At 44.8% G+C, this 15,148-nt stretch overlaps 1 protein-coding gene across 1 annotated transcript in view; it reads left to right on the top strand.

Annotated features, from left to right (window-relative positions):
- LOC126152490 (dehydrogenase/reductase SDR family member 11-like) overlaps positions 1-15,148 on the top strand; it is a 77,422-nt gene that overhangs the window by 45,484 nt on the left and 16,790 nt on the right. The window contains exon 4 of the mRNA XM_049916009.1: positions 6,395-6,524. Within this exon, the coding sequence (XP_049771966.1) occupies positions 6,395-6,524 (130 nt within the window). The remainder of the gene's footprint in view (positions 1-6,394; positions 6,525-15,148) is intronic.

Genomic DNA, 15,148 nt, shown 5'->3' with positions numbered 1-15,148 from the left:
TGCCACCGAACTTCACTAATTCCCACTATATCTAACTTTAACCTATCCATTTCCCTTTTTAATTTTTCTAACCTACCTGCCCGATTAAGGGATCTGACATTCCACGCTCCGATCCGTAGAACGCCAGTTTTCTTTCTCCTGATAACGACATCCTCTTGAGTAATCCCCGCCCGGAGATCCGAATGGGGGACTATTTTACCTCCGGAATATTTTACCCAAGAGGACGCCATCATCATTTAATCATACAAGAAAGCTGCATGCCCTCGGGAAAAATTACGGCTGTAGTTTCCCTTTGCTTTCAGCCGTTCGCAGTACCAGCACAGCAAGGCCGTTTTGGTTATTGTTACAAGGCCAGATCAGTCAATCATCTAGACTGTTGCCCCTGCAACTACTGAAAAGGCTGCTGCCCCTCTTCAGGAACCACACGTTTGTCTGGCCTCTCAACAGATACCCCTCCGTTGTGGTTGTACCTACGGTACGGCTATCTGTATCGCTGAGGCACTCAAGCCTCCCCACCAACGGCAAGGTCCATGGTTCATGAGGGGGGGGGGGGGGGATCATTTTACATAAGGAACAGAATGTGTACTGCGTTAAGATTATACTTCAAAGTTAGCAACTGATGTTTTATTTTTAATGTTTATAGCCTTCATTTTCACGTAACTATTGACACCCGAGTTTATAATTACTGTTAATCTGCTGCTCGTGTTGTTGTTGTTGCTGTTGGTTGTGGTGTTCATAGTGATAGCGGTGGTGGCGGTGGCGGCTGCGGCGTCGTCGGTGTGTGCGTGCGTGCGTGCGCGCGCGCGTGTGTGTGTGTGTGTGTGTGTGTGTGTGTGTGTGTGTGTGAGTGAGAGAGAGAGAGAGAGAGAGAGAGAGAGAGAGAGAGAGTGAGACAATGTGTGATATGCTGTCTACGATAGCCAAAAAAAAAAATACTAATAATAATTGTTCAAATGGCTCTGAGCACTACGGGACTTAACATCTGAGGTCATCAGTCCCCTAGAACTTAGAACTACTTAAACCTAACTAACCTAACGACATCACACACATCCATGCCTGAGGCAGGATTCGAACCTGCGACCGTAGCGGTCACGCGGTTCCAAACTGAAGCGCCTAGAACCGCACGTGCACACCGGCCGGCTCTACGATAGCCAACCTTTTCTGTACTTCAGCTTTTTTTGCACTTAATGGAAAGTTTAACAATTGCGCAATTTAGAAAAGATCCGTTACGAATGTGTTTTGTTGTTATTGGGCGTTTTCGTTCTCAATTTCCAGTCAACGTTTCATGTTTCGAGAATGGCTAGGAGTTCTTGAATTTGTGCGTGTACTGCGGAAAACTTTTTTTTTAACCAAAAGTTCTAGTCACATGCACACTCTCTTGTTTTTGGTTAGTTTTATTAACGAACGTCAAAGCTGACGCTGGGCTCGACAGTCTAGATAAGACGTTTGCCAGAAAAAACATTTGGTGCATTATATTTGGTTTTCCCGAATGAGGGAATCGTTAAAACGGTACCACTTCCATTCCCTTTTAAATGACAGCGTCTGCAAAGTAATATATCATCCTGCTATTATGTCTAATTCTCATACATCTTCCGAAACGGGAAAATTCGTATTGCGCGAGACGGCGTTGTGGAAAAGGTTCCAGAGTTGTGGATTTTAGACCCCCCGTTCAGCGATCCCCATGAAAATTTCCTGAGGTTTATTGGTTAATTTAATGATCAGCTGACAATGATTCCTTCAAGGTCACCGCAGGTTGCCGAACATAATTCGAGTTAAATTGAACTAGTGTTCTGTCCCTAGTGAACCTGATATCGACGAGACGTTAAAATTCACTTCGAAAGTTGTCATCCGGTAGGCAATAATGTCTTTATCTACAAAGCTTTCAAGTCCACCAACACTAGGTACTCCTGTACCACCACGTACAATGGCTACTGTCAGCCAACCATTACCATGCGAAAATGTGTCATTAAGATCAATACTAAAATTAAGTCTACAACCACAGAAAACACAAGGTCCGTCGACAAGTGCCTGAGCAGCAACACTCTTCACTGGTATGCGGTTCTTCTTGTCTCCAGCTGTTGTGGCGAATTCAATGTTCTCAATTGTTTTATAAATTGTTTGTCTTGAGCGACGACGGTAGCGAAGTGCATGACGGAACTTGATTGTTGCTTGATTAGTGGCAAGAGGTGAAACAGCGACGTCATCTGTCCCATCGGATAAGAGAAGGATGGGAAAGGAAGTCGACTGTGCACTTTCAAAGGAACCATCTCGGCATTTGCCTGAAGCGATTTAGGAACATCACGGAAAACCTAAATCAGGATGACCATAAGAGGGTTTTGACCGTCGTTCTCCCGAATGCGAGTGCAGTGTGCTAACTACTGCGCCACATCGCTCGGTCATGACAGAAGGTATCAAGTCCAATACATAGAGAAGAGTTTAATACAGGGCACCTTCGCTGTCCTATATTGGCCCATTCAGCATGACAAAACACGGAACACAATCTTTCGTGTTAGTTGAACTATAGAAACGGAGGCGAGTTATTATTTCAACCTTCAGAACTCCATTACCTTCTCTATGTACAACACCATGCATTTTGTTATATCTGTGTGCTGACGTGACGATTGCGAAACCCATTGCCCAGTAGTACGAAAAACTGAGTTGCTCACTGTTGTGACTAACAACATGCTGCAGAGTTGAAACTAACTTTCGTAAGATTAGGCTACTAAAACGTCCACGGAAGAACTCAATCTACAGCACAACTGGTGTAACAGTTCCTGCGTGGAGAATCTATCAAAAGCACTCCTCACACTTAATACTCCGTTTCGTTCCCATGGTTAGTAGGGAAGAATTCTGCAACTCGTTCAATATGACACTGAACTTTATGTATTTTAAGAATAGGAAATAATTATTGATACAGACCTGTGCTGATAAAGGTGCTGTCATTTCGTTTCCAGCACTACCCTTCTAAATGCGCGTGTTTATGTGTGATGGCTGTCAATGTCGTGATCGCAACTACCTGTTCGGGCCTAAAATGTGACTTAAATTAGCCCTGCATGGACAATCTGCAGCCAGAAGTTACGCTGGGGTTAGTATCCCGTGACAATACTCTACTCTAACTTGATCAAGATCAATACTTCTAGGAAAGGTAGAACTGCTGGGTACTGATAATACTTTTATTATGAAAACCACTCTCAAAGAAACAAAGCAAAGTGACCACTCACGGGGAGCGTGCCGGAGATAAATCCCTGCACTCGCAGCACTTTATGTGTCCTCAGTGGCTCAGTTACCGGCACGGTAGCTCAGCGTGTTCGGTCAGAGGGTTAGCTAACCTCTGTAATAAAAAACTGAGTGAACGGATCAACGAAGAACCGGAACGGGTGTCATCTGCCGTCCGCCCCGAGCAAATTCAACAAACAATACAGAACAAAATGAGCGTCTGCCCTGTAAGCTGGAGGTCCCGGGTTCGAATCTTGATCGGGCCACACATTTTTCAACTGTCACCGTTGATATTTATCAACGCCTGTAAGCAGCTCAAGGTCTGGATTTCATTATAATTTCAGTATTGACATAGAACGTTAACTCCTAGTCATTAGTATAAATTTGAGATTTGCGCAACGTTTATGACGTGACTCTAAATCGCGTACCCCATTACACAACGGAAACATTTAAGTGGTTGATACTGATTAAGGTCGAATTCAAGAAAGCTTTGGCACTTCTGCGGTCAAGCAAATGAAGCTTAACACATATGCCCTCAAAGACCCGTGGCACGTATATCGACGAATCAGTGCCTTAAAGAGCAATTATGCAGCGGTGATCTGGGCATTGCTGCCATTGGTCGTGCAGACGAAGTGCGTTGCGTAGCTGAAAGTTCTCGCTACAGAAAGGACGTCAAATGACGTCTGCAAACTACAGGGGTAGAAGCTACTTTCGTATGATACCGGACACGAATCAAAATTCCGCATGCTCATAAGCCAGGAGCAGAGACTTGTCTTAAGTGTGCTGTAGTAAAGAAGCACTTCGTAGTGCTTCCGTCACCACAAAGAAGCACAGGTTGATCTCTGCTCATAGGTGGACGAATGATGCCGTTTCTAATAGCGACATCAGCACTTTCGAACCTAATGCTGAGACTGTTATCTTACATCATCCAGCAATGTCACAAAACGCTGTCCAGCAAAGTGTTGCGAGGTGCCGGGGCAAGCAGTGTATTTAACACTAAATTCTTCTAGAATCTCCATATGTAAATGATGCTCTAAGCCCCCCCCCCCTATTCTAACTCCGACTTTTGCTGTTGCACATGGATTAAAAAATATACGCGAACTGATTGTAAGCAACCCCGCTAGTGGAGTAGAAAAGAGTTTGGCACCTGCAATAATTTAATTTGATAAATAAGTTAAATAAAGGAAGGTTTCATTAATGTAGTGAGAAATGATGGGTTGCTGTACCGATTAAAAGAATGAAAGTTCTGTCCAAAATAACAATATGATTTATTAAGACTAAACACAAAATAATAAACAAAAACACATGAAACATTTACAATCCATCAAATTGGCTCAAATTGGATACTCAAACAAACGCTATGAAGGTGAAGTTGTCCCTAAACTAGATTGTGAGGTTTAAGACGAAGTAGTATGTGGAGCCAATTCCTTGCCACTCAAATCTTAAGAGAGACACACAGCTAACCCAACATTAATTGCTGCTACTCAAGACAGAACAAAGTTAGAAAAAGACGAACAGGCGCGCTCTGCTGAGCTCTGATTATCACCTAGGAAAATCCCTATCTGCCGGTGCTGCGGACATACATTACCAAACTGTCTTCTTAACTGCCAGAACACGATCTGGCGTACCGGAGGCGATGGCTGGTTGCTTCGACGTCCTCGACCGAAAGGCGAGAGCCGACTACCTAGAGCACCCGTACAGGCCGAACACACAACATTCCCGCCCCCACGACAGTGGCCGTGGTTAAACGTTCCAATCAGCAACTCGAAAACCGGCGGAAAATTCCACTCTATTGCCAGAGCACTACCATTCCACCAATGGAGATTCTTGGCGCCAATTTCTGCGCTGATTTTGCTACGTCACGGAGCTATGCCCTGAGCAAGCCAATCACAGTTACAATTTTGCAGAAAGCGCGGGAATTTTCCCGCCACAACTGCCTGGGTACACAAGTCATTCCCACGCCTCGCTGGTAGCCCGTCAGAAAGTGTTTTCGCTAAGTTTCTGCGAAGTAACGGAACCTGTAGCCCAGCCGCTACTTCAGACCCCTCCGGGCATGTCTTTTGACAATGTCGGCGGGCGTCTGCAAAGCATTCACTCGACTTCCTCACACCCGTCGGCTTAACGCTTTCCACATCAGCAGAGCCCACCTGTCACCGGACCACCCGGGTGACGAGAGACGCTGCGTGGGAAGTCCGTGTGTGAAGGAATAGCGACTTTTCACTGCATGCAATTAGAGAGGAAAATCGTAAGATAGAAATATGAGAGGGGGCTCATGCCACCTCTCAGTGTGACTTACCGACACCTTGCTAGCAATGTCTCAGAACACTATCTAGCGAAGTGGGTCCTACTGACAGCCGCCAGAGAGCTCTCAAAATCGCTGTCTAGCCAAATGTGTCCTACCAACACCAGACAGAATGTCCCCTCACCGCGAAGAGTCTACTTTAGAGGAAACCTCGTGTCATAAGCGTGAACTCTCGTTGCAGCCAATGACCGTCCCCTTTAAAACTGGAATACCACCTGCAGCTCATATTCAGCCCAGTAGAAATTTCTAGAACAAATTGTGACCCCACCTCCACCCACCATGCAGTCAACCAAATCCGTTTCCGTATCTTTTGTCTTTTGGTAGGAACACGGCTTTGCACCTCGTATGGGAACTTCTTGCGATCGCTAGCCCGCATATGCGGCAGGCATTCCATTTGCATTTCTCGTTTTAAAAAAGCCTGCACGTGGCCTTGTAAGATGCTATCACTACGAACACACGCTTCCAGCATTATCTCGTCCCCGACTCCTAAGCAACCACAGGTCCGTCTCGAGAAGTCTTTCCACCGGCTTCACGACGGGGAGGCACCATTAAGCGGTAAACGTCCTGCGTTCTCTTTTCAGAGCGGTAAAATTGCCCTCCCTGCAGCATTTATTCTATGTTGATCACAGGGACCGTGAAGTCCTACATTCGCAAAATTACACTCATAGTGGTCTACAGAAAGTGGTGTATAGAAATGTCAGATAAAGCTACCCAGTATCAACCAATAAATGATTAATATTTCGATAGCCCAGCATCTGCCTTCTAAGGAAATGAAACATGAATTGTCGTAATTACTCATGTTTGTTGTCTAAATCTTGCCGACTTGCACAGTATATAATCTGTATCTAAAAGTTCTTTCCATTTTCTTATTTCCAGTATATCTAGCCACATTATGCCATTCGATCCATTGATCTCGATGTACTTTGCCAGCAAGCATGCTGTCAAGTCTCTGCTTGAAGGGCTGCGGAAAGACTTGGTTGCCAGGAATAGCAAGATACGATGTGGGGTAAGTTTCATATGCATTACGTTACTACATTTCAAAGACTCTGAGCAGAAATGATGGTGTAGATGTTGTGGTTAAGCAAATATACTTTTCAATCATACAGAATTTTCTAAGCAGGTAAATACACTGTTCAAGCAAGGGCATGGAAATTTCAGAAAAGGAAACTAAATGGTTTAAAAAATAATAGTTATTACAAACGAAAAATCTGATTATAAATTTGATTTATGTCAAGACGGCATATGGTTCTACAGATAAGACAACGTTAAAGAACACGTCATAGGAATTCAGGCTTCGTGATAGGAATAGGAGGTTAATTAAAGAAACCACCACTAACAAAATTCCACAGACGAATCATCCACCATGCAGCAGACGTCTAAAACGTACTGTCTCTCTGATAAATTGCTCAGAGTTTCGATCTCAGGATCTCAGCCAGAAAATTGACCTCCGCAGCAAAGCTCTTACTGGCCGAGTTACGTATACAGAACCCGTCTCCTTTGTTCCACAATCCCACTACCTCACGCCTTCGCTTCATCCTTCAATCGCCTCCTGCTATCCAACCTTGACAGAAGCTCTCTAGGGGTACCTTGCTTGACTGACCTACCTGAAAGAATGAATACTGTCAAGAAATGAAATGAAACGACCCATGTTGGGCGCTAATATGTAGTAAAAATGATCAGGCAATAAAAACGTGTGACAGTAATTGTTTATTCCTTGCTTGTATTCCACAAATAATACGAATTTCCGGGACTGGTATGATGTAGACTCTGCTCAGCAATTAGACTTGAAGCGGGTAATTAATCATTTAATCTCCCATGACGAAATCAGTGATACAGGAAATCAAAAGTGTCCTGACATGATTCGCCAGTCTGCAGTTGAGATAGCATGGTAGCGTGTGGCTGTTGACAGACAGATGGTGGCTTTTATCTTCACATTTCTGTGTACCCGCTGCTTTATAGGCGACACCCAGAACAGTTTAACCCATTTCCTGTCCGCTGTTTCCCTCTTAATCGTTCTGCAGGTAAAAACCGCCACGCGATAGGTGCCAAAGAGCTGTTTTCCCATTCACATCGGCCGTTTGCTGTCTCTCAGTGCTCGTGTCATTTCTTTTATCTGCAATAATTTCACTGCTAAGGTTGCTTTCAAGTTATATTTTTGCAGTTGTAGGTAAGATAGCAATAACACAATTGTAACATTGTTCTGAACGAAAAATCATGCGACATGGAAGCTGATTAATTCACAAAATGACCTTGAGATGAAAACAATTCTCATTCAGTCTGAACACTGAACACAAGACAGACTGCAATGACCCATGAGTGCCAAATCAGAATTCCCACTCTGAAAGAGTATCACCTCATCACTTACAATGTCCTCAAATGAACCAAATCCAACCCCTCGAAGGCATGTACTCAGTTTTCTTCTCCTTCCCCCCCCCCCCCCATACTCTTCTTCATGGCACAGAATTTCTCATAGTAGCATCCTGTCATTGATGGACTCAATTTCCACTATACCAGAACGATTGGTCAAAACTGGTAGTTCCACCATGACAGTCTTGGTTACAAGCTGCCAGACACTTAGATTCCACTCTGAAGAATCCCTGCACGGCGAGCAGTATAGAGATAAGACCTCTAACGGTGTTCTCATGGCAGCCTGACATACCTCGAGGCACCAGTCACTGTCAGCACCAAGTTCCCTATACGCTCACACGGCAGATTTTCCTGAATGCCTCCAGATATATGTTTTTTGCATTGCAGAGTCGCCTAGGGGGCAACTGCTCAACAGAACGTCCGTACGTTTGTACTGGAAAGGCGACTGAGCTTCCCCCTCAAGTTTCTCAGGTACTTCGAAACTCGATGGCGTCCATTAACTAACTGTCAGTCAGCCTTTTAATAGGACACTGCTTTCAGTGTGAAGCAGAGCGCCATTACCGGTTTTCAGTGACTACCGGGGAGGTCTGAGGATAACAAAGTGTGGCTTAACTCGAACCCTACTGTTCAGAGCGTTGTATACTTTTTAGTACACATAGAAAGACGTTATTTCAGGCCGACCGCTGTGACCGAGCGGTTCTAGGCCCTTCAGTCCGGAACCACGCGGCTGCTACGGTCGCGGGTTTGAATCGAGTCCTCCCTCGGGCATGGATCTGTGTGATGACTTAGGTTAGTTAGGTTTACATAGTTCTAAGTCTAGGGTACTGATGTCCTCAGTCGTAAAGTCCCGTAGTGCTTAGAGCCATTTGAACCATTTGAGCGTTACTTCCTGGATGTTCAAATGTACTTCTCTGCAGTCACATACAGAATATCTTACATAGAATAAAAAGGATACATATTGTTGACAGTAGTTGTCAAGTCATCTTCAAAGCTAAATACTTTGTCGAACGATAATGATCAAACAACTTTTAGTTAATGAACTCTGGCTAAATGCGTTTTTTGTACTCGACATCAAATCGTATCTAACTGTGAACAGCATAGATTCACGTATTTTTCATCCCACTTTGCTGTGTTCTAATGGCCTTTTCCCCCTCTGCTCCTGCCTGCCAAATCTCTATTCTTGGTCGTTTTATGCTTCCGCTTCGTAATTGGCAAACTGTATGTGTGTCTGTATATCACCAAATCTCTGACAAAAACGTTTTAAAATTCATAGTACATTTTCTGATTTCGAATCGTCTATCCTATTCTACTTTTGAACACTGTAATCACATTATTTTCGGTGTACCACGACATTGATATCTTCGTCTCTGCACGCTGGCACTGCCATGCTGCCATACTCCAATGTTGAGGGACATACCTCGTAATATTTGCAGCTGTTTTGTTTAAAATTTGCGTATGGGAAGTCCTGATATGGATAAGTGGTTGAGGGCATGATATTAAGCGTATATTCTAGCTGAGGCAGTTTCATGGTCTCGTAGAATCTCTAACATCATTTCCGGTTGTGATCCGCATTTTTTTTTATAGAACACGACGGCTTCCACATCTATATATCTGTATGTTAAAGAGAATAACATCAGATCAAAACGTGTGGCATTTGTTGAGGCCTTACAGCAATGGGTAATAGACACACAAAGCCTTGCATTAGGTGTATTATGATATCTCTTTATCTCAGTAACGAGTAGTAAATCAAATTTTCCTGGTGATTTTGTTTGTATTACGATAATCATATACTTTAATGAACTACACAGTCAATTAAGATGCGGCAATATTTAATTTGTGCTTGCAAAGTGTGAGGCACCTCGCGGTATATTATGGTGTACAGTTTTTTCCGAGGTATCAACTCTGACGTTGTCTTTGGAACTATCTCATATCCAAGTGCTACCTTCTTTGGTTGCCGCGTGGAGTGACCGCGAGATTTGAGGCGCCATGTTACGTGGCCCCTCCCGGCGGAGGTTTGAGCCCTCCGTCTGGCACGGGTATGTGTGTGTTCTTAGCATAAGTTAGTTGAAAATAGTTTAACTAGTGTGTGAGTCTGGGGACCGACGACCTCAGCAGTTTGGTCCCTTAGGAATTTACACGCGCACACACCCTTCGGCTGCGTTTTTATATATTCTTCTATTGTCTAAGTAAGAGTTTTGGTAATGAAAAACAACTTATTCTTTCTTCCTTTTCTAATAAGGCAATTATGTTATGCTCGTGTTTGTGTTGGAGAATTAATGGTTTCTATATTCGCAAGGCATATGTTGCGGAAATGCAACTGCTCAGATCGAATACTCACGGTAAGTATTTAACAACGTGAAAAGTGCTGTAGGCGTAGTTTTTAGAAGTTGCGGACAATAATATCGAACAAATACGGTCTATAAAGCTTTCAGAAAGCCCTATGATTGCCAGTTATTTACATAGAATTTAGTAGTGTCTTCGTTTATATTTTTCTAGTATATAACCCGATGCATTATCGCTGTCTCTCCAAGATCGGTGACTTGTAGCTAATCAAAAATGTTAAAATATGTACTTTGAGGGTACATTGTGAGTAGTTAGATTCCGTCTCTCTTTGAGTGCTTAGCTAACACATTTTTCTGCAGTAATAAGCCTGCTTAGGGTAGTCATATGACAACGAATTTTATGGCCTAATATCTAAAATCTGAATTGTTGAATTCTAGCATTGGGGTACATATTTCAGCATTTGGCAACTACTTTGACGACTATGTGTACATGTGTAAGTTAACCGAAGCTAATTTTTACAGTGCCGACTTTTCTTGCGATTTTGTGACATCAGACAGCGATTTCCATGTGTTAACCTTAAATAGCAATGCAAACTTAGCCTTTTTTGTGCTGCTGATGCTGTTTCTGCCGCATTTTACAGACATTTTAGAATATCTGCCACATTTTAGATTCATAAAATAATTAAGTTACGATCTGCTGTGGGTTTTGATTGGCACTGGAGCCATCTACATGTGAGGTACAGAGATAGACTGTGCAGTAATCTGCTGGTGACTGGAGAAACCGTGATTTGCTATTATTTCGCGTTTTCTGGGTTTGTGGGATGGTATTTAAGGTAAAGCAAATGTTGGTGTTTAACTATTTATAGATAAATGTTGATTTTCCAGTGCAGCCATCTGATAGTGACAGGAGCAAGGAAGAGAAAGTGGACTTGCGTCTATTTACGTTTTCAGAGCTTGTGAGAAGGTGTTTATGGTACAAAACGAATTTTTAGTGAATAAGAATTGCTACGTCGTCATTTATATTTTATAGCAAATGTTGGTTTTAATTGTATATTGAGAAATATGCAATTTACTCGTTCCAGTATTCATGTCGCATGATATATAGCTTCAAATCAGAGTTACCAATGTGAGGACTAATTAGTAAGTCCTTAAACGAACATTTGGAGTTAGTATTGCAAAAATATCTGCAGAGTGGAAGCACATGGTTCGCGGTAGTGTTGGGGCGCAGGGTGGGGGGTGCTACATGCAAAATCTGTAGAACTACTGGGGGGGTGGGGGGTGCGTAGCTGTGCTGATATCAACGAAATATGGCAAGCATGTGAAATTCGCACCCACGAATTCAGGGGTTCAGGGGGTGCTCGGGGTGTGGGGCCTTAATGCAAAATCTGCACAATTGCAGTGGGGATGAGGAGGCTCTCCCATCCTCGACCTTGGCACATGGCAGGATGTCGTGAGTCCTCAGATGACCGTAGATATGGAAATCCTGATGATGGCATCAGTAAAATATGACATGAACAATTGCATGTGATTTTCCATAATGATTTCTAGGTTGGGTTCAAGGTTGTCTCGTTCTGTCCTTGCGCTACTACTTCTAGAAAGGACCAATTTAGTGTCGTGTGTGTGTGTGTGTGTGGTTTGGGAACGTATGAGCGACCAACGCCGAGGTTATCAGCGCCATGACATCGATTAAAACAAACAAAGGTGGATAAGAATGAAAACTGACGTACACGCATGCACACGAAACGACCACACAATGACTATCGCACAGGCACTCTCACATGTATTAAAACCAATGAGGAGGCAAGATAGCTAATTAAGAAAGTAAAACAGGGAAAACAAACCACAAAGGAGCTAAAAGAACATCACAGGGAAATGAGACTGGTTGACCATTTACGAAAAAATTTAGGTGAGCCAGCCACCCCGTTGACACATTAAAAATACCTCCCCAAAATCTTGTTAAAATGTGGGACAATTCACAGACCTTTAAAACCCGAACCACATTTATTTGAGCATTGCATAAAATAGACTGCGGATCCGCCGGCAAATCCGCTGCAGTCCGCTGGTCAGCAAATAAAATGCAGTCCAATAAAAGGTAGTGCACCGTGAACTGCACGCCATAAGCACCACACATCGGAGGGTCCTCTCGCCGGAATAAAAATCCATGCGTCATAGGGCTGTGGCCGATGCGAAGACGAGTAAGGAAGTACACCACGGCCGAGTTTTGGGCTTGATAACACGGAGCTTGTTGTCGGTCACTTCTAGCCACTCATGTTCCAATCGACACAGGACTTTATACCTCAACAGCGAGGTGAGGGCATGCAGTGGGATAGCACACTGGAAGACCTGACGGTCACGACACGCCTCCTTGGCTGCTTGATCAGCCCTTTCATTCCCCAGAATTCCCGCGTGCCCTGGTTCAAATGGTGCAAATGGCCCTGCGCACATCTGAGGTAATCAGTCCCCTAGAACTTAGACCTACTTAAACCTAACTAACCTAAGGACATCACACACATCCATGCCCGAGGCAGGATTCGAAGCTGCGACCGTAGTGGTCGCGCAGTTCCAGACTGAAGCGCCTAGAACCTCTCGGCCACTGCGGCCGGCGCGTGCCCTGGTACCCAGCACAAAGACACCTGCTTCCCCAGTCCCTCTAGTTGGAGGAGGGCGTCGTGGATAGTGTGGAGTTCCTTTACCTGCTGGATGCAAACGCTGGAGAGAGTAAAGTTCGCTCAAAGAATCTGAACAGACGAGAAATCTAACACTGGGAGAAAGTCTCATCTGCTCCAGGACTCACAAGATGGCATATAATTCTGCATCAAAGATGGTAAATCAGGAGGCAGTATGACCTTGAGGACACGATCCGGGAAGACGACAAAGCAACCGGGTCACCCTGCTTAGACCCATCCATAAAAACAGCTACATGGTCGTCGTACTCATATAAAAAGGCACAAAAGACCCGATTAAACACGGAAGCAGGAGTGCTATCTTTTCTGTACCGCACCAAATCTAAAATCAAATTGGGGCCTCTCCAGTAACCAGGGTGGCAGGCGGTTAAAACCCTGGATTTGGGGTCGTACAGACTCCACACAAAGGGACACTAGCAGACGTTGCACACGGATCCCAAACGACAACGTAGCCTGGGGCGGCGGGAAAACAGGCGGTCCAGAGGCGGATGAGCAACAATATCATGAGTAGGCGAGGTTGGAGTTGCAAGAAACTTACAAGCCTGGCGCCCCAGTAGGAGCTGCCACCGGATGGTATGTGGCGGTTCCCCGGCCTCAGCACAGAGGCTGGGTATGGGACTGGTCCTATAGGCACCCGTGGCCAGTCGAATCCCTGGATGCTGGACACCGTCAAGGATCCGCAAATAACAATGCCTCGCTCACCCATACACTGTGCACCCGTAGTCCAGCCGTGAACGCACAAAAGCCCGATAAAATTGGAAGAGACGCGCACTGTCCGCTCCCCAAGACCTGTGGCTGAGGCACTTGAGGATGTTCAGCGCCTTCAGGATTCTGGCTTTCAAGTCTCGTAGATGTGGCAGCCATGACAACCTGGAGTCAAAAATTAGGCCCACATACCGCACTGTCTCTAAAATGTAGGACAGTATCCCCTACATACAAGGCAGGCAAAATAAAAGGTCGACGAGAACGATTAAAACGAACACAAACACACTTATCGGCAGAAAACTGAAAACCCGTTTTTGGAGACCACTCCTCTAACCGCCGCACTGTTAGTTGCAACTGATGGCTCACTGTTGCAACACTGTAAGAGGAACAGAAAACAGCAAAATCGTCCACAAATAAGGAGCACTGCGCTGAACTCCTCACTGTAGACGTTACTGTTGATGGCTATGGCAAAGAGGGTAACACTTAAAACACTGCCCTAGGGGACACCATTCTCCTGCTCAAATCTATCAGACGGTGTGGTCGGAAAAAGGCGCTGAGACAGGAAAGACCAAATGAAAATGGGGAGGTGCCCACGAAAGCCCCATTCATGCCGTTGTGCAACAATACAGTGTTTCCAAGTAATATCATATGCCTTACTGATACCAAAGAATATGCCGATACAGTGATGTTGACGGAGGAAAGCCTACGAGAGTCAGGTTGCCGACCGTGGACCGATATTTGCAGAATCCACACTGAGAGCGGCTAAGAAGTTGCCTGGTCTCCAAAAGCCAGACCAGACGACGGTTAACCATCCGTTCCAGGGTCTTCCCTACACAGCTCGTTAGGGTGATGCTCCGATAACTACTTGGAGACGGGCGATCCTTTCCTGGTTTGAGCATAGGACCAGAATTGCCTCCCTCCACGAGTTGGGGAAGTTATCTGTCTGTCATATTAGATTAAAACAGTCGAGGAGGACTTCCTGGGACGCTGTTGGCAAATGGCAAAGCATGCAATACCGGATGTGGTCGTGACCGGGTGCAGTGTCAGCAGTCTCAGCCAGTGCCCATTCGAGCTCTCACATCTAGAAAGGGGAGTTGTAGGCCTCAGAACCGTTGGACCTGAAGTCCAACTTTTCCCTCTCTACAGTTGCACGGTAGCGACAAAACGCGGGATCCTGGCTTGCATTGGCAGTAGTTTGCGCAAAATGCTCAGCCAGCGTCCGAGCAATGTCTCTGGGCGCCGTTTGGAGGCACCCCTATTTCAGTACTGCTGCAATCGGAAAACGGCTGCGTGTACCGGTAATCCTCCGGATGGCTTCCCATACTTTTGTGGAACAAGTGGAACGGTCGACGGAATCCAGGAACTCCTGACATGACCATTTTTTTGCTCTCTTTAATGACACGGCGTGCCCTAGCTCTCGCGATTCGAAAGGCGTTAAGATTGACCGCTGTTGGGCGGCATTTAAATTTAGTGTCGTAAGATGTTTGCATCTACATTTCAGTAACTCAAATAGTAATGAGTTTGAAATAAAGGAATCGTTTTTACAATTCTGTGAGGTAAGGGGCTAAGATGCTGAGAGTATTAAAAAGTAA

The sequence above is a fragment of the Schistocerca cancellata genome, chromosome 2 (assembly GCF_023864275.1).
Source record: "Schistocerca cancellata isolate TAMUIC-IGC-003103 chromosome 2, iqSchCanc2.1, whole genome shotgun sequence".
Taxonomy (NCBI): Eukaryota; Metazoa; Arthropoda; class Insecta; order Orthoptera; family Acrididae; genus Schistocerca; species Schistocerca cancellata.
This window is presented reverse-complemented; position numbering and strand designations above follow the sequence as displayed.